This window comes from Hyla sarda, chromosome 1 (genome assembly GCF_029499605.1).
Source record: "Hyla sarda isolate aHylSar1 chromosome 1, aHylSar1.hap1, whole genome shotgun sequence".
Classification (NCBI taxonomy): Eukaryota; Metazoa; Chordata; class Amphibia; order Anura; family Hylidae; genus Hyla; species Hyla sarda.
Genome location: NC_079189.1, coordinates 378,648,358 through 378,667,608, shown reverse-complemented (window position 1 = coordinate 378,667,608; position 19,251 = coordinate 378,648,358). Strand labels below are relative to the sequence as shown.

Here is a 19,251-nt window from a genome sequence, read left to right as displayed (position 1 = left end):
CAGTACTTATCGGCTGCTCTATGCTCAAGAGGAAGTTTTTTTCTTTTTGAATTTCCTTTATAAATGTAAGGATATACACAACTATATATACTATTTGAATAATTTATATGGTACTGGTCATGTCACATATACTAGTACTTATACATATTGGGGAGATTTATCCAAACCTGTGCAGAGGAAAAGTTGACCAGTTGTCCTTTGCATCTAATCAGATTGCTTCATTTTTTTCAGATGCTTTAAAAAGCTATGTAATTGGTTGCTATGGGCAACTGGTCAATTATTCCTCTGCACGGGTTTAAATAAATCGCCCCCGCTGTCTGGTATATTTATTCCAATATACTGCTTGCTTTCAATCAGGGATGCAAGAAATATTCTTGAAGCTGCTAGTCAAGGGGCTTCTGCATCGATTTCTCTGGTGGCAAACATAGCAGTGAACCTAATGGCTTTTCTGTCACTGCTAGCTTTCTTCAATGCTGTCCTCTCGTGGCTTGGAAATATGTTTGACTATCCACAGCTAAGCTTTGAGGTAAATATGGAGTTTTAAACATTTTTTGAGTATACATTATGATATATTTTTAGACTATCTTCCAACTCACCCATAAGCATGAAAGTCTGGATAGTATTTGTTGGAATAGTATTTCAAATTGCCTATTGTTTCATGTAAAGTTAAACTGAAATGTTTCCTATAACAGTCAGGGCTGTAATTTGTATCTCAACTGGGCCGAGGGCCACTCTGTCTTCTTGGTAGAATGTGGGAGAATGGTCTTTGAGCTTCCTCAGACACCCAGACATGTAACGCTGATAGCTTAAAGGGGTTGTCTGGGGAAAAGAAACATTTTCTCCATGGTTGGGATATATACAAATACCGTATATACCGTATAAGCCGACCCGAATATAAGCCGAGGCCCCTAATTCAACCCAAAAACCCAGGAAAAGTTATTGACTCGACTATAAGCCTAGGGTGGGAAATACATCATCCCCCCTGTCATCATCCAGACCCCCGTCATTAACATCCCCATCATCATCCCCTTGTCATCATCTTTCCCCATCATCACCCCCCCCCCACCCTTCATCATCACCGTCTGTCAGTCCCTTCATCAGTGGTCTTCAACCTGTGGACCTCCAGATGTTGCAAAACTACAACTCCCAGCATGCTGGGAGTTGTAGTTTTGAAACATCTGGAGGTCCGCAGGTTGAAGACCACTGCGGCCTTCGTCATCATCCAGACCCCCCTTTAGTTTTTACTCACCTCCCTCGGTGGGAAGGAAGGGTGAGCTGGTCCGGGCCATCTATGCTGCAGGGACCGTCCGGTGGGGAGGGTTAGTCGTTCCGGGCTGTCCAGCTTCACCGGGAGGCCCTCTTCTCCGCTCCGGGCCGGCCCCGGACTAGTGACGTTGCCTTGACGATGACGCACAGGGACGTTCATGCGCAGGGATATCACGGACGTCTGCTGCGCACGGATGTCCCTGTGCGTTGCCGATGGCTGTCCGGGCATGCTGGGAGTTGTAGTTTTGCAACATCTGGAGGTCCGCAGGTTGAAGACCACTGAGAAGGGATTGACAGGCTGAGAGCTCACTCGAGTATAAGCTGAGGGGGGCGTTTTCCGCACAAAAAAATAGTTTTTTACTCGTGTATATACTTATGTATATACAGTAATAAAAATGCTGTACTCGCCTCCTCTGGTTACCCTTAGTTGCTGTGCCGATACTCAACAGGAACTGTCCGGCTCAGCCAATCAGTGGCCGCAGCAGTATCCTACCTTAGTCACTGATCGGCAGGTCCCCTCAGTTTGGGGACATCAAAAAACCTGGATGAAGGGGAGACCAGCTGAGGACCAGAAGTGTTTATTATTGTTACACCACCCCCATTCGTGGATTATTTTTTTTCCTAAACAACTCCTTTACCTCTTGATAATAGTCCAAGTACTGTGTTATGCACATCTATAAGTAATACTAAATCCATCTAAAGACTGAATTAAATTTATTACAAAAAAGTTGTAATTGCTACATGCCACGCATTAAAGGGGTACTCCAGTGCTTAGACATCTTATCCCCTATCCAAAGGATAGGGGATAAGATGCCTGATCGTGGGAGTCCCGCCGCTGGTGACCCCCGTGATCTTGCACGCGGCACCCTGTTTGTAATCAGTTTCCGGAGCGTGTTCGCTCCGGGTCTGATTACCGGCGACCACAGGGCCGACGGCGTGTGACATCACGCCTCCGCCCCCGTGGGATGTCACGCTCCGCCCCTCAATGCAAGCCTACGGGAGGAGGCGTGACAGCTATCACGCCCCCTCTCGTAGGCTTGCATTGAGGGGCGGAGCGTGACGTCACACGGGGGCGGAGGCGTGACGTCACACGCCGTCGGCCCTGTGGTCACCGGTAATCAGACCCGGAGTGAACACGTTCCGGGGACTGATTACAAACGGGGTGCCGCGTGCAAGATCACGGGGGTCCCCAGCGGCGGGACTCCTGGGATCAGGCATCTTATCCCCTATTCTTTGGATAGGGGATAAGATGTCTAAGCACCGGAGTACCCCTTTAAAGTGTGTCCTTTAGAACCCCAATAAATATACCCAATGTCAATTGAGCTTTAAGTTATATTATTAAATAACATGACCATACTTATTCTGCATCATAACTTTTTTTTGCACAGATAATATGCTCTTATGTCTTCATGCCATTTTCCTTTATGATGGGTGTAGACTGGGAAGATAGCTTCATTGTTGGAAAACTCATAGGGTACAAGACTTTTTTCAATGAGTTTGTTGCATATGAATACCTTGCTGGACTGATTACAAAGAGGAAGAAAAATGGTCCGCTCTTCATAGATGGAGTAAAGCAGTATATGTCAGTAAGTAAGACTTTATTAAACAAAAACTTAACTAGAAAGTGCACACAAACAACTCAGATGAAATAGATAAGTCTTTATTAGCATACATGGAATATAAAATCGCATAAAAAAATACATATGCAACAGAACAAATACTGGACAGTATGTATGGATGAAGGCACCCAAACAAAGGACTTCTGAGAAAAAGAAAAGAGGCAGAGACGTAGAAAATGTTACCTAAAATAGTACAGCGTGGCAGATAAACCTATGCTGCTAAATGACCATATATAACATAGAGGTACCATACACTAGTGCAAAAATATCTTTGACCAGCCCAGAGGGTAAGACAGGAAATCCTAATACCACGTGTGGAGCCAGATTCATACATGCCTACCCCAATGCACATTTCTCTATTGGGAGCTCCATCAGGGGGCGTAAGTAGTAGAATTTTGCTAGTACATTAATGTTACTGTTTATTATATTTTACTGTTTATTTTGTAGTAAATAGTAGATACGTGAAATTATTTCTTGTAAATATTCTTACCGATCTCATAAATTGTGTTTTTTTCCATCTGCCATTTTGTTTAGAAGCATAGATAAAATTATATACGGTACCTTGATTATATTATGTTAAAACTGAGTCATGTCATCATAGGGGGTTCATCTCTCTCATGGTTGGGCATCTGTGCCTTCCCTCACACTGCAGTCCCAGATTTAAAAAATGTGTAATACCACAAACCTCCTGCGGTGAATGCTACTGGAAGAATGAAACCCCCAATAGGCGGGCCCTTGCTTAGAGTTTGTCCAAATGGGACAATGGTTTAAAGGGGTTTACATGATATTAAAAACACTTGGTCATAGTCTGTGTATAGTGACGACAACAGTGGTGTTGGTTGCAAACCAACTTACTGAATAACAAAAAAAAAAGAAGTCACCAGGTTTATGCTGTCTTATCTGAGAACATAAAGTAGATACAGACACCTTAGTTTTGTGCTGTGCCATTTGCTTGCCAATAGTGTGTAGTTTTCATCAAATCATTGTCACGGCTGTGGTTAGGTGGATCCACTGACCTGTTGAGGAAGATGGCTTGGGCCATACCAGGGAGCAGAGTCTAAAGTGCAGCTGGTTTTCACCAGAGCTGCCACAAAGCAGGATGGACTTGCTGCATCAGGCGGCACCCAGGTCGCTACCCCTGATACGACTTGCCCCCACAGGCAGCTGAGGTATAACGTGGAACAGGAAGGATGAGGCACAGACAAAGTCAGGACAGGCAGGAGGTCAGGACAGGCAGCAATGAAGCAAGATCAGGTCCCGTAGCAGGAGGTCAGAAGGCAGGCAGCAATGAAGCAAGGTCAGGTCACATAGCAGGTGGCCAGAAGGCAGGCAGCATAGGAGCCAGGTCAGTATACATAGCAAGGGATCAGATACAGGGCAAGGCAAAACACAAATATACGCTTTCTCTTGGCAACTAGGGCACAAAGATCCGACAGGAAACAGGAGGAAGTGCTGGAACTAAATAGGATTGGTTTGGGAAAAGCACAAATTATTGGTGCACTGGCCCTTTAAATTTAGAAAAGCCAACGCGCGCCCCCTAGGAGACAGGAACGTGCATGCCGGCAGGGATGGGCAGGAGGAGAGAAACAGAGAGGGGCTCGCAAGCGAGTGCGCTCCACAACATGAGGAGAAGGTCCAGCGGGGACAGAAGAGGACAGGGAGGAAGGTAAGTGGCAGTCCGGGTTTCACATGAGGGCGCATCCCACAATGCGAACAGCCCCACTGCTGGGAGCAGAGGGCAGAGCCCTAACAATCATGGTGAAGTGGAAGCTGTCCATTGTGGAGAGAGCCCTTGGCCAGCATTGATAAACTGTGTTTAAAGGGGTATTCCGGTGCTTAGACATCTTATCCCCTATCCAAAGGATAGGGGATAAGATGCCTGATCGCGGGAGTCCCGCCGCTGGGGACCCCCGGGATCATGCACGCGGCACCCCGTTTGTAATCAGTCCCCGGAGCGTGTTCGCTCTGGGACTGATTACCGGCAACTACAGGGCGGGCAGGGTGTGACATCATGCCGCCACCCCTGTGTGACGTCACGCTCCGCCCCTCAATGTAAGCCTACGGGAGGGGGCGTGACATGCCATTAAACTCAGGGTGTCAGATACATTTCTGGGTGCCAACAGCAGAGATAGTTCTCTGGAAATGAATCTATTCTATATTAGAGGAAATAAGCTGCTTAGGGGAAGCCCATATGTAAATGTTGTTATCAGGCTTCTTATATGAGACTTAGATACTTTGATATGATACCATTCTGTTATCTGCTATCATTCCATTTCAATCTCACTAAAGTAAATATGCTTTTAAACCGATCTATTTCTCATTCTGACCATCAGTCAATAAAACTTTTCCATAAAAAGAAGCCAAAAGCAATTGATGTTTGGTATTTCTCATTGTTATGTCTTTTCTTTTAGGTTCGGTCAGAAGTTCTTGCCACCTATGCTTTGTGTGGATTTGCAAATTTTGGCTCCTTGGGAATAACTATTGGTGGATTATGTATGTTTAGACATTTTATTCCATATTTCTTGCTTTACATTTTAAACCATTAAGTGGGATGTCACAAGATATGACAAAATATTGCTCCCCAGCACTGGGCTAGTGAATTGCAGCTCATTGGTAAATCAAGATGTCTAAATAAGGAGACCATGAGGGCGATTTATCAAAACCTGTCCAGTTGCCCATAGCAACCAATCAGCTCGCTTCTTTATTTTATAACAAGGCCTCTGCAAAATTAAAGAAGTGATGGGATTGGTTGATATGGGCAACTTTTTAAACTATACCAGGCAAACCAAAATAGCAGCAATAACTATTGCTGTATAGTGTCAAATAGTGACCCATAATAAGGGTACCATCACACGGGCAGATTAACTGCGGAAAATACGCAGCGGATTTTGCTACCATTGACTTAAATGGGTCTGAAGGAAAATCTGCAAATCTGCACTATTGCAGATTTTCTGCTGACCCATTAAAGTCAATGGTAGCAGAATCCGCTGCAGATTTTCTGCAGCAAATATGCTACAGAAATTCTGCAGGTAATCTGCCCATGAAAACATACCTTTACCAAGGGTAGTAGATGGATGTATAGTGACTTACCTAAGAAAGTAGCTCCAGCTTATACCTAGAGCACAAATTGAGTTACCACCTGCAACTCTAGAGACTGCAGAGGAGGGGGTTATTATCAGCATCCCTGGCGGCCTGTGGCAAAGAAACGGGTTAGCATTTACTTCACTGGTGGACTAGGGCAGAGAAGGGGATACCGGTATCCCTGGTGGTCTGGGGTACAGAAAATGTACATGTATGCCCTGTGTCATATAGGGGTAAAAATAAAACTATTAACATGTGCTAGATATATGTCAAAAATTCTCATTGGTAAGGGTCCCAGTGCTGGGACCCCCACTCATTATTAGTTACAGCCATGAGAAGTGTGCAGCTAAGAGCTTTTCCCCCAACTCACTGTGATCTCCATCTCACTGTTTCCATAGACTCATAATGAAGACTGTCTCCTGTGAGCCTGGGAGTCACTTCCCCTGGCTATATCTACCAGTAAGTAGGGGTGCCCATTAAAGCTGTGTGTCAGCACTGCCACATTGAGCACCCCCGTAATATCATCAACCACTGTCAAGGGTACCCCTTTAAAACATTAAAGGGGTACCCCGGGAAACTAAAACTTATCCCCTATCCACAGGATAGGGGATAAGTGTCTAATCGCAGGAGGTCCAACCGCTGGGCCCCCTTCCCAGCTGCTCATTTTTCAGGTCAGGCTGAAAGATGAGTGATAAATGAGAAAACCATTGCTGATTTTTAGAGCAGCAAAACCATAAAATACACTGCTCAAAAAAATAAAAGGAACACTTAAATAACACAATGTAACTCCAAGTCATTCACACTTCTATGAAATCACACTGTCCACTCAGGAAGAACACCCCCAATAAAGGAGTGGTTCTGAAGGTGGTGACCACAGACCACTTCTCAGTTCCTATGCTTCCTGGCTGATGTTTTGGTCACTTTTGAATGCTGGCGGTGCTTTCACTCTAGTGGTAGCATGAGACTGAGTCTACAACCCACACAAGTGGCTCAGGTAGTACAGCTCATCCAGGATGGCACATCAATGCGAGCTGTGGCAAGAAAGTTTGCTGTGTCTGTCAGCATAGTGTCCAGAGAATGGAAGCGTTACCAGGAGACAGGCCAGTACATCAGGAGATGTGGAGGAGGCCGTAGGAGGGCAACAACCCAGCAGCAGGACTTCTACCTCAGCCTTTGTGCAAGGAGGAGCAGGAGGAGCACTTCCAGAGCCCTGCAAAATGACCTCCAGCAGGCCACAAATGTGCATGTGTCCACTCAAACGGTCAGAAACAGACTCCATGAGGGTGGTATGAGGGCCCAACGTCCACAGGTGGGGGGTTGTGCTTACAGCCCAACACCGTGCAGCACGTTTGGCATTTGCCAGAGAACACCAAGATTGGCAAATTCACCACTGGTGCACTGTGCTCTTCACAGATGGAAGCAGGTTTACATTGAGCACATGTGACAGACGTGACAGAGTCTGGAGACCCCGTGGAGAATGTTCTGCTGCCTGAAACATCCTCCAGCATGACCAGTTTGGCAGTGGGTCAGTATTGGTGTGGGGTTGCATTTCTTTGGGGGGCCTCAGAGCCATCCATGTGCTTGCCAGAGGTAGCCTGACTGCCATTAGGTATGAGATGAGATCCTCAGACCCCCTTGTGAGACCATATGCTGGTGAGGTTGTCTCGCTCCATCCACCAACACCACGTTGCACCACAGATTGTCCAGGAGTTGGCCGATGCTTTAGTCCAGGTCTGGGAGGACATCCCTCAGGAGACCATACGCCACCTCATCAGAAGCATGCCCAGGCATTGTAGGGAGGTCATACAGGCACGTGGTGGCCACTAGTGATGAGCGGGATTGCCCATATTCGAATTTGTGATATTTCGCGAATATATAGACGAATATTCGCAATATATTCGTGAATTTCACTTATTCGTTATATCCGCATATTCGTGTGTTCGAGGAAGAAAACAGTGAGGGGGTGGGCAACTTTACTATTGGTTGCTAGGGATGTTGTTGATAACCTCTGACAAGTGAATTTGCATCATTCTAATTGGCCCACAAGTGAAAAGAAGAAATATGTGAATATTCACATATGCGAATATTCGCACATGCGAATATCCCCATATGCAAATATGTGCATATGTGGAAAAAAGCAAATATTCGCAATTTTGAATATATAGCGAATATATTCGCAATATTCACGAATTCGCGATATTCGCGATAAAAATTTGAAATGCGAATATTCGCGCCCAACACTAGTGGCCACACACACACTACTGAGCCTCATTTTGACTTGTTTTAAGGACATTACATCAAAGTTGGATAAGCCTGTAGTGTGGTTTTCCACTTTGATTTTGAGTGTGACTCCATATCCAGACCTCCATGGGTTGATAAATTTGATTTCCATTGATAATTTTTGTGAGATTTTGTTGTCAGCACATTCAACTATGTAAAGGCAAAAGTATTTCATACGATTCATTCATTCATTCAGATCTAGAATGTGTTATCTTAGTGTTCCCTTTATTTTTTAAGCAGTGTATATAAAACTATGAAAATCAGTTTGTAAAATAGGGAATCCAAAGTAGTCAATGCACACAAAACTACAATCACATCTACCTTATGAAATTCCATGAAAATGATTTAGGCTGTGTTCTCACGTTGCAGTTTAATTGCATTTTTTATGTGTTACTTGACTTCATAGAATATTGCATTCAAAAAACACATGCATTTTTTATTTATAGCCTAAAATATGAACGGGCCTACAACCATTGTTAGAAATGTCACTGTATTTTCTGAAGTGAATCCCTCCAATTATAGAACACAACTAAGGCCTCTTTTACCTGGATGTTTTGTAAAGGGTATTCCAAAAACCTTTTTCACGGAGCAGTTAAATAGAAAAATACACCTCTCACTGACTAAGCAGAAAGGTCCTTGTGCCAACACTGACACAAGGAAATGCTTGCAGAGGAGACTGGCAGCAGCAGCTTTAGAAGAACGAAGAGGGGAAGTATAGTTATTTTTTATTTATTTTTTCTATTTAACTATGAACACAGTTAGAAAAGAATTCTCCAAGATAAGTCCCTATTATGTCTGTCTTTTTGCAGTCCATAATTCTTAGCTAATGTTAATATATAGGGGCCATTCACATAGCTATATAAAATGCACCCATTAAAGTCTTCAAAGGGATTAAAATGCATTATTTATGATAATAATGTACCATATTTTTTGTCATATAAGACGCTCCGGCATATAAGACGCACACAATTTTAAAGCATAAAAATCTAGAAAATAAAGATTCTGAACCAAATACAATGTAAAGTATAGGACAGTGATCTTCAACCTGCGGACCTTCAGATGTTGCACGGTCTGTCAGTGCATGCTGGGAGTTGTAGTTTTGCCCCCCATGTGAATGTATAGGGTACAGTCACACGGGCAGGGGTTTACAGCAAGTTTCCCGCTTCAAGTTTGAGATGTGGCAAATTTTGCTGGGAGTTGTAGTTTTGCAACATCTGGAGGTCCGCAGGTTGAAGACCACTGGTATAGGAGGTAATACTCACATGTCCCCGCCACTCCCCGTCACCACTGCCCTGAATGTCGCCCTCCATCGCTGTCTCTGCGTCCCCGGGGTGTCCCCGTCACTCCCGAACGTCTCTGCTGCCCGGTATCCTCGCTCTCCGTTGCCGCCATCACGTCGCTACGCACACCGCTCCTATTGGATGACGGAACGGCGTGCGCAACGACGTGATGATGACGAAGGAGAGCGTCGGCCATGCAGGGGATCCCGGCACGGAGCAGACACCGAGGAGGCAGGTAAAGACCCTCCCGGTGTCCTGTAAGCTATTCGGGACACCGCAATTTCACCGCGGCGGTCCCGAACAGCCCGACTGAGCAGCCGGGTTAGTGTCACTTTCGCTTCAGACGCGGCAGACAGCTTTGATCGCCGCGTCTGAAGTGTTAATACAGGGTATCACCGTGATCGCGGGTCCCAGCCGTTGATGGCCGCAGGGACTGCCGGTTTTAATGTGTATTTGCCGTATAAGACGCACCAATACTCCCCCCCCCCCAGTTTTGGTGTAGAAAAAGTGCGTCTTATACGGCGAAAAATACGGTAATTTATTTATTTTGTCATCCGTTTCCAAATTAAAATGTAATTTCTTCTCTAGAAAACCTGAATATTTGAACACACCCTTAGGCTATGGTCACACGTGGGAATGTCAGCTCAGAAAATCTCTGTGCAGATATTACACTGACAGCAGAGCGCCGACACTCGGAAATGTGTCGTCTAATAGATGGCAATGCATTTCCGTGCAGAGTCCACAGAAAGAATAGACATGAAAATGTCCACGTCAGATGTTTCCAGCATGTGAACAGCGCAGCAGAATCCCATTGAAATCACTCTGGGACTCTGCTGCTTCGGAATTCCACACGAAAATTCCATCATATGAACATAGCCTAACCCTCTCTATCTTTCAGCCAATCCCACAGTACCTGTTACATAGTTACATAGTTACATAGTTAGTACGGTCGAAAAAAGACATATGTCCATCAAGTTCAACCAGGGAATTAAGGGGTAGGGGTGTGGCGCGATATTGGGGAAGGGATGAGATTTTATATTTCTTCATAAGCATTAATCCTATTTTGTTCCAGGAATGTATCTAATCCTGTTTTAAAGCTGTTAATTGTTCCTGCTGTGACCAGTTCCTGAGGTAGACCGTTCCATAAATTCACAGTCCTCACGGTAAAGAAGGCGTGTCGCCCCTTGAGACTAAACTTTTTCTTCTCCAGACGGAGGGAGTGCCCCCTCGTCCTTTGGGGGGGTTTAACCTGGAACAGTTTTTCTCCATATTTTTTGTATGGGCCATTAATATACTTATATACGTTTATCATATCCCCCCTTAAACGTCTCTTCTCAAGACTAAACAATTGTAACTCCTTTAATCGCTCCTCATAGCTAAGATGTTCCATGCCCCATATTAGTTTAGTCGCGCGTCTCTGCACCCTTTCCAACTCTGCAGTGTCCCTTTTATGGACAGGTGACCAAAACTGAACAGCATATTCCAGGTGAGGCCGTACCAATGCTTTATAAAGGGGGAGTATTATGTCCCTGTCCCTTGAGTCCATGCCTCTTTTGATACATGACAATATCCTGCCGGCTTTGGAAGCAGCAGCCTGACATTGCATGCTATTCTGTAGTCTGTGATCTACAAGTACACCCAGATCCTTCTCTACCAGTGACTCTGCCAGTTTAATCCCCCCTAAGACATACGATGCATGCAGGTTATTAGTACCCAGATGCATAACTTTACATTTATCCACATTGAACCTCATTTGCCAAGTGGATGCCCAGACACTTAGTCTATCCAAGTCATCTTGTAACTTATGCACATCCTCTATAGACTGTACCGTGCTACAAAGCTTGGTGTCATCTGCAAAGATAGAAACAGAGCTGTTAATACCATCCTCTATATCATTGATAAATAAATTAAACAACAGCGGTCCCAGTACCTGGATGTAGTCAAGAAATCCTTTAAAGATTGAACTGCTTCATGAGAACATAGGCTTATATGGGTGCATGTGTGTTTATCTGAATGAGAGGAGGGGATAAGCCAGTGACAAACAACCGTCAGCCCTTTTCTATTGGGGGAAAGAAATCACACAGATTCAATTTTTTGCCCTCCAGGTGGCAGACATTGATGGGGTGCCCCTATAAAAAATGTACAGACAGCTTTACTTTAGTTTTGAACTGTTGACTTGTCACCCTGGTTTAAACGCAATTGCTCTGTTGTATGTTACAGCCTCAATGGCACCAAGCAGAAGAGGTGACATTGCAGCAGGTGCCATTAGAGCGATGATCGCGGGTACGGTAGCATGCTTTATGACTGCTTGTATTGCAGGTATTGTATTTACAACAAATATATTTTACATTTTTTTTAATCATCTACACAAGGGTTCTTCTTGGTTAAAAAGTGATATATCTTTTGGACCAATGATTGCAGAGTTGCAGGACTGATTAAAGTTATACTATATGTATCTGAGCTGTGACTTCTAATAAATCAAGGACTTGTATGTCCATCACATGACCAGAACAGATTTATACCCCCTGGGAGAAAACAAGACTCATATTAACCCCTTTGCACCACAGTCATTTGTAGAAACTGTGTTTGGTTTCTATCTTTTGACCTATAATTATATTCATACCAAATTTCATATAGCTTTTTCATGTTTTACTACTTTAAAAAATGATTTGCATCACCTTATTGCGGCAATACTATTTAGGTTTATGTTTTTTTTACTTATACCTTTCCATTTGGAAACGTAAACACTTTTACAATATGGAAACAAAGATCTTAAAAATCATAATGAATTGATACAGAAAGTTTATTGATTATTTTGTACATGTTCATAATCATACAAAATAAAGAAAGCAGCGTGGAGGCACTCGACTCAGTCTGCAGAGTTTATTCAGCACAGGTGAAATGCACGGTCGTGTATTTCACCTGTGCTGAATAAACTCTGCAGGCTGAATCAAGTGCCTACATGCAGCTTTCTTTATTTTGTATGTGAATGGCACTGTATCCTATTTGGTAGAGAGCACCGTAAGTCTGTTACCAGATGGCCGGACGTTCAGGACCAATGCACTAGTGGAGCCTCAGAGGGACCTAGCGGAGAGGTAGTTCCAGCTGACTACTACTCCACGTTTTGTTACATGTTCATAATGTAAACAATAACATTTACTTTCTGAAACTGGAAAACAAACTTAATAAATGTATGACATACAATATATACAGTTGTTTTAAAGGGTTAATCCGGTGGAAAACTTTTTTTTTTTTAATCAACTGGTGCCAGAAAGTTAAACAGATTTGTAAATTACTTCTATTAAAAAATCTTAATCCTTCCAGTACTTATTAGCTGCTGAATACTACAAAGGAATTTTTTTTCTTTTCGGAACACAGAGCTCTCTGCTGACATCATGAGCACAGTGCTCTCTGCTGACATCTCTTTCCATTTTAAGAATTGTCCAGAGTAAAATCCCCATAGCAAACATATGCTGCTCTGTTCCTAAAATGGACAGAGATGTCAGCAGAGAGCACTGTGCTCGTGATGTCAGTAGAGAGCACTGTGTTCCAAAAAGAAAATAATTTCCTCTGTAGTACTGGAAGGATTAAGATTTTTTAATAGAAGCAATTTACAAATCTGTTTAGCTACTTTCTGGCACCAATTGATTTAAAAAAAAAAGGTTTCCACCAGAGTACCCCTTTAAGCCTGACATGGAAAGTAGCAATACTAAAATAAAAAATAGCGGGGCAAAGGTGGGGCTTCTGACAAAAAAGGTATGTTCACATGGTGGGCGGACATTCAACAGACAGCAAGTGCCAGCAGAACATGCTGGCGCTAGGATCACTCGAAGATGCATTTCCGATTGGATACCGCAGAAATTCAACAATGAGACTCTGCTGCAACAGAATTTCTGAGCTATATTTTTCTGTCATATTCCACTCGGAAATTCGATCATTTGAATGAGGTCTAAGACATTTGTGATGTGGATGGGTATAATGGCTTGACTTCTAGAGCTTAATTTGTTAAAATTATGTTTATGTGAATATTTGTTTCTAATTCTAGGTAAAAATATGTTTACACTTGTCCTTTTTTTCTTACCATAAATAGGAATTTTAACTCCACCAGTTGCACAGATCATGTGCAGAGATGTGTTAGACAGCGTCTTCCTTAATTCAACAAACTTGCCTGCTAGCACACCGGAGATTACTGACTGCTGCACAACATTCTATTCATGGTAACTATGAATTGCCACAATAACCTATTGTTTACATGAGGTTTTTATGTCTTAAATATTTTTCAAGAATTTCTGGTGATTTTTTTTTTTTTTCATTTTACTATCTACGGTATATTAAAAAAAAAAAAAAACTGAAACATTGCAGTTGTAATTCAGGCCACTAGGTGAAAGGTGACACCAGTATATTACTAACACTGGATCCACCACAATTCACAGCAGAGATAAGCATCCCCCTTCCTAGAAAATGACCTCTGAAAAGGTCACTGAGAATGCCCAGTGCTGTTTCCAATTCATCTGAATAGAACAGATCCTGACTTTTGCTGTCTATGGTCCATAGGGCTTGCCATAAAGCATATCTTTAAATGCTGTCAAAAACTGCTCAGCCCCCATAATAACACATACAAAAAATTTAATGAAAAAGTTACAATCAGAAAATACAGTAGTTTAGAAAAACAGAACATTGGAAAAGAAAATCTAGGTGACACAGGTTTTCTCAGCATTAAGAATTATCCCATGTACTGACTAAGGAATTATCTTATGATTGTGGTGGTTCCTACTACAAGGACCCCCATGATCTTGACAAGAGGGTCCCCAATCCTATGGAAACAGAGCAGTAGTCACCCATGCGAACTGCCACTGTATGCATTGTCTATAGGAGCTGTTGGAGAAGGCCAAGTGCTGTATTCGGCTATCTCCAGAAGCTTTCATAGACAATAAATGGAGTGTGGGTGCTCATATGTGACTACCAATTAGTTCCGATTGGAGATTTGGAACCCTGTTTGTTCTAGCAAAAAGACCCCTATGATCATATATATTTATTTCCTGTTTATAGAGGATGGGTCTGAATGGTTAGACAATCCCGTTAAAGGGGTTATTCATTTATAAAAACAAATGCCCCCCGCTTACACAACTAATAACTCATGATTGCAGCGGGTCTAAGGAGTGAGACCCGATGTGATTAATAACTTTAGACATGTTCATTTAGACTTTTATATGGATTAGATACTGCTACATGTTTTACGGTACCCTTGGATTGCTGGGTCACATGAGAATACAGACTTTGGCTAGGAACAGACCTGACTGTGGTGTGCATAATTTGCTCTGCATCCCACAACTCTAGTTACACCTCTGATTTCCTGGTTTATTAGACTACCTACACGAGCTTGGTGGCCTCCCAAGGAAATATACAGTATTACCCCTTTGGATCCACAGGAAAGGCCTCTTACCAAGCCACCCAATGTGTCCCTTCTTCTTTTGAAGAAGATTCTAGACAATTGTTATGTTTCAATGGGTTAAGTATTGACTTACAGGGTAGCTATTTCCAAAATTTGGCACTAGAGAGTCAGTTCTTTTCTTTCTGAATAAGGGCCAATGTACATAAAAACAATGATGATTATTTTTAACTATGGGCCATACAGATTTGTTAACATTTTCACTATGAACATTCTTCCTCATGAATAGGAGAGTATGAACATTAAAATGTACCTGTCGTTAACAAAACCTTTTTATATAATGTAGATAATACCATTATATGTATATTTGTAATATACATTGGTAAAACAAAAAATATTTTTGGGATATTTCTGTCCCTGCAGCTTTTGCCTATGCATCACTGCGATGCACTGTGGACATGCAGGGCTCTGTGCAGTGAGGACAAGCAGGGCTCTGTGCAGTGAGGACAAGCAGGGCTCTGTGCAGTGAGGACAAGCAGGGCTCTGTACACTGAGGACAAGCAGGGCTCTGTACACTGAGGAAAAACAGGGCTCTGTACACTGAGGACAAGCAGGGCTCTGTGCACTGAGGACAAGCAGGGCTCTGTACACTGAGGACAAGCAGGGCTCTGTGCAGTGAGGACAAGCAGGGCTCTGTACACTGAGGAAAAGCATGGCTCTGTACACTGAGGACAAGAAGGGCTCTGTACACTGAGGACAAGCAGGGCTCTGTGCACTGAGGACAAGCAGGGCTCTGTACACTGAGGACAAGCAGGGCTCTGTACACTGAGGAGAAGCATGGCTCTGTACATTGAGGACAAGCAGGGCTCTGTACACTGAGAACAAGCACGGCTCTGTACACTGAGGACAAGCAGGGCCCTGTACACTGAGGACAAGCAGGGCTCTGTACACTGAGGACAAGCAGGGCTCTGTACACTGAGGACAATCAGGGCTCTGTGCACTGAGGACAAGCAGGAAGCAGGGCTATGTACAATGAGGACAAGCAGGGCTCTGTACACTGAGGACAAGAAGGATTCTATACACTGAAGACAAGCAGGGCCCTGTGCACTGAGGACAAGCAGGGCTCTGTACACTGAGGACAAGCAGGGCTCTGTACACTGAGGACAAGCAGGGCCCTGTGCACTGAGGACAAGCATGGCTCTGTACACTGAGGACAAGCAGGGCTCTGTACACTGAGGAAAAGAATGGCTCTGTACACTGAGGACAAGAAGGGCTCTGTACACTGAGGACAAGCAGGGCTCTTTGCACTGAGGACAAGCAGGGCTCTGTACACTGAGGACAAGCGGGGCTCTGTACATTGAGGACAAGCAGGGCTCTGTACACTGAGAACAAGCAGGGCTCTGTACACTGAGGACAAGCAGGGCCCTGTACACTGAGGACAAGCAGGGCTCTGTACACTGAGAACAAGCACGGCTCTGTACACTGAGGACAAGCAGGGCCCTGTACACTGAGGACAAGCAGGGCTCTGTACACTGAGGACAAGCAGGGCTCTGTACACTGAGGACAAGCAGGGCCCTGTGCACTGAGGACAAGCATGGCTCTGTACACTGAGGACAAGCAGGGCTCTGTACACTGAGGAAAAGAATGGCTCTGTACACTGAGGACAAGAAGGGCTCTGTACACTGAGGACAAGCAGGGCTCTTTGCACTGAGGACAAGCAGGGCTCTGTACACTGAGGACAAGCGGGGCTCTGTACATTGAGGACAAGCAGGGCTCTGTACACTGAGAACAAGCAGGGCTCTGTACACTGAGGACAAGCAGGGCCCTGTACACTGAGGACAAGCAGGGCTCTGTACACTGAGGACAAGCAGGGCTCTGTACACTGAGGACAATCAGGGCTCTGTGCACTGAGGACAAGCAGGAAGCAGGGCTATGTACAATGAGGACAAGCAGGGCTCTGTACACTGAGGACAAGAAGGATTCTATACACTGAAGACAAGCAGGGCCCTGTGCACTGAGGACAAGCAGGGCTCTGTACACTGAGGACAAGCAGGGCTCTGTACACTGAGGACAAGCAGGGCCCTGTACACTGAGGACAAGCAGGGCTCTGTACACTGAGGACAAGCAGGGCTCTGTACACTGAGGACAAGCAGGGCTCTGTACACTGAGGACAAGCAGGGCCCTGTACACTGAAGACAAGCAGGGCCCTGTACACTGAGGACAAGCAGGGCTCTGTACACTGAGGACAAGCAGGGCTCTGTACACTGAGGACAAGCAGGGCCCTGTGCACTGAGGACAAGCATGGCTCTGTACACTGAGGACAAGCAGGGCTCTGTACACTGAGGAAAAGCATGGCTCTGTACACTGAGGACAAAAAGGGCTCTGTACACTGAGGACAAGCAGGGCTCTGTGCACTGAGGACAAGCAGGGCTCTGTACACTGAGGACAAGCATGGCTCTGTACATTGAGGACAAGCAGGGCTCTGTACACTGAGAACAAGCAGGGCTCTGTACACTGAGGACAAGCAGGGCCCTGTACACTGAGGACAAGCAGGGCTCTGTACACTGAGGACAAGCAGGGCTCTGTACACTGAGGACAAGCAGGGCTCTGTACACTGAGGACAATCAGGGCTCTGTGCACTGAGGACAAGCAGGAAGCAGGGCTATGTACAATGAGGACAAGCAGGGATCTGTACACTGAGGACAAGAAGGATTCTATACACTGAAGACAAGCAGGGCCCTGTGCACTGAGGACAAGCAGGGCTCTGTACACTGAGGACAAGCAGGGCTCTGTACACTGAGGACAAGCAGGGCCCTGTGCACTGAGGACAAGCATGGCTCTGTACACTGAGGACAAGCAGGGCTCTGTACACTGAGGACAAGCAGGGCTCTGTGCACTGAGGCTCTGCACAGAGCCCTGCTTGTCCTGCCTTCACTTCCTATATTTGGACTCCTCTCAGAGACACACAGTAAATAGCTGCATGAAGAGCATTTTTTCACCCAAAAATATACACATTTTTTTTAATCAATGTATATTACAAATATACATCTAATAGTAATATCTACATTGGAGAAAAGTAAGAAAGTCCAGCGTTGTATAGTCAGTTAATTATTGAGGAATTTATTCGTAACAAAACATGCAAGTACAGGTATCGGTAAGTGACGAGTTTTGGCTGTCAGTACACAGCCTTAGTTAGTCCAGGACGTTGTGAGGCTGCAAAGGGTGAGCTGGAATCCATTGCACATTGGACTGTAATATCTACATTATATAAAAAAATTTTGTTAACGAAAGGTACACTTTAACAATATTTATAATAATGGTGTTCTCTCTTTCTGTTGCAGGGTTGTTGCTGAAAGTCCAACAAATGTTACCATTGGAGGCAACTATAGCCTTAGTACATTATCTGGATGCTGTCGGCTTATTGATTCACCGTCCTTCAATTGTACTTGGTTTTCTGCAGTTCCTTAGACTTGACTTTACTGTAGAATTACAATTTCTACAAATGCATTAAAGGGTATTCCACTTTTGAACACCATTATACAGTCTTACTTCATAAAAAGTTAAGTATAATTGTAAATACTTTGTCCCAAACATACTATACTTGTAACTGTGCCAGGATTTTGGGTCAGTTAGCACAAAAAATCAGCTTCTGACACATTTACTATGCATTTTCAAAACATTTTTGACATTTTTCAAAAGCCTGGCCTCGATTAAAGGGACCACGGCTTAGGTGGAGAGGGGTGTGACTATTGACCAAATTCTGGTGCATGTTTAAGTTATCTAATAGTTGTTCCAAAACTTAAACTAGACAGGATTCAGATGTGTCAATTTATCAGTCAGCATGATACACTATGATAAATCTGGCACATAGACAATTTAGAAAATCTTGCCCATTGTGTTTGTTTCCTTCCACAGTTTCTATGTTACAGCTGGAATTATAGTCCAGAGCTGCAATAAATAATTCTAATAATTCCTTTTGGAACCTGTCAAAAGCTTGTGGTCAGGAACAATACAATGAAAGGAGAACTGCAGCATAAGTCAGGGGTGCCCGGGCAGCAAAAACATAAAAAACTAACTTTAACTCTCCTTCCTACATTCCCTCGTTGCAGAGATGTTGGTATCCCATTCCTCTGATGCTTCTGGCTTCTGGCTTCTTAGGCTCGAAACACCACAGAGCAGGCAGCGTATCGCTGGCCGCAGCAATGTCCCGCCTCGGCCGGTGATAGGCTGGGGGCACTGTCATGTAAGGAGCCGGGGCAGCAGGGAGAAGGTGGGGCCTGATCGCCTTACATGACAGTGCGCTTAGCCTATCACCGACCGAGGCGGGACATTGCTG

General features: G+C 44.3%; 1 protein-coding gene across 3 annotated transcripts in view; it reads left to right on the top strand.

The window, feature by feature from the left end:
* The window catches only part of SLC28A3 (solute carrier family 28 member 3), a 142,440-nt gene extending 123,443 nt beyond the window's left edge, over positions 1-18,997 (top strand). For 2 of the 3 annotated variants that reach the window (XM_056524232.1, XM_056524222.1), the window contains exons 13-18: positions 358-526; positions 2,655-2,852; positions 5,297-5,378; positions 11,747-11,845; positions 13,617-13,743; positions 18,257-18,997. In XM_056524232.1, the coding sequence (XP_056380207.1) occupies positions 358-526; positions 2,655-2,852; positions 5,297-5,378; positions 11,747-11,845; positions 13,617-13,743; positions 18,257-18,383 (802 nt within the window). In that variant the 3' untranslated portion in view covers positions 18,384-18,997. Of the gene's footprint in view, positions 1-357; positions 527-2,654; positions 2,853-5,296; positions 5,379-8,692; positions 9,154-11,746; positions 11,846-13,616; positions 13,744-18,256 lie in introns of those variants that run through there. The other variant, XM_056524241.1, reaches the window with a different exon arrangement.
* The last annotated feature ends 254 nt before the right edge of the window (positions 18,998-19,251 follow it).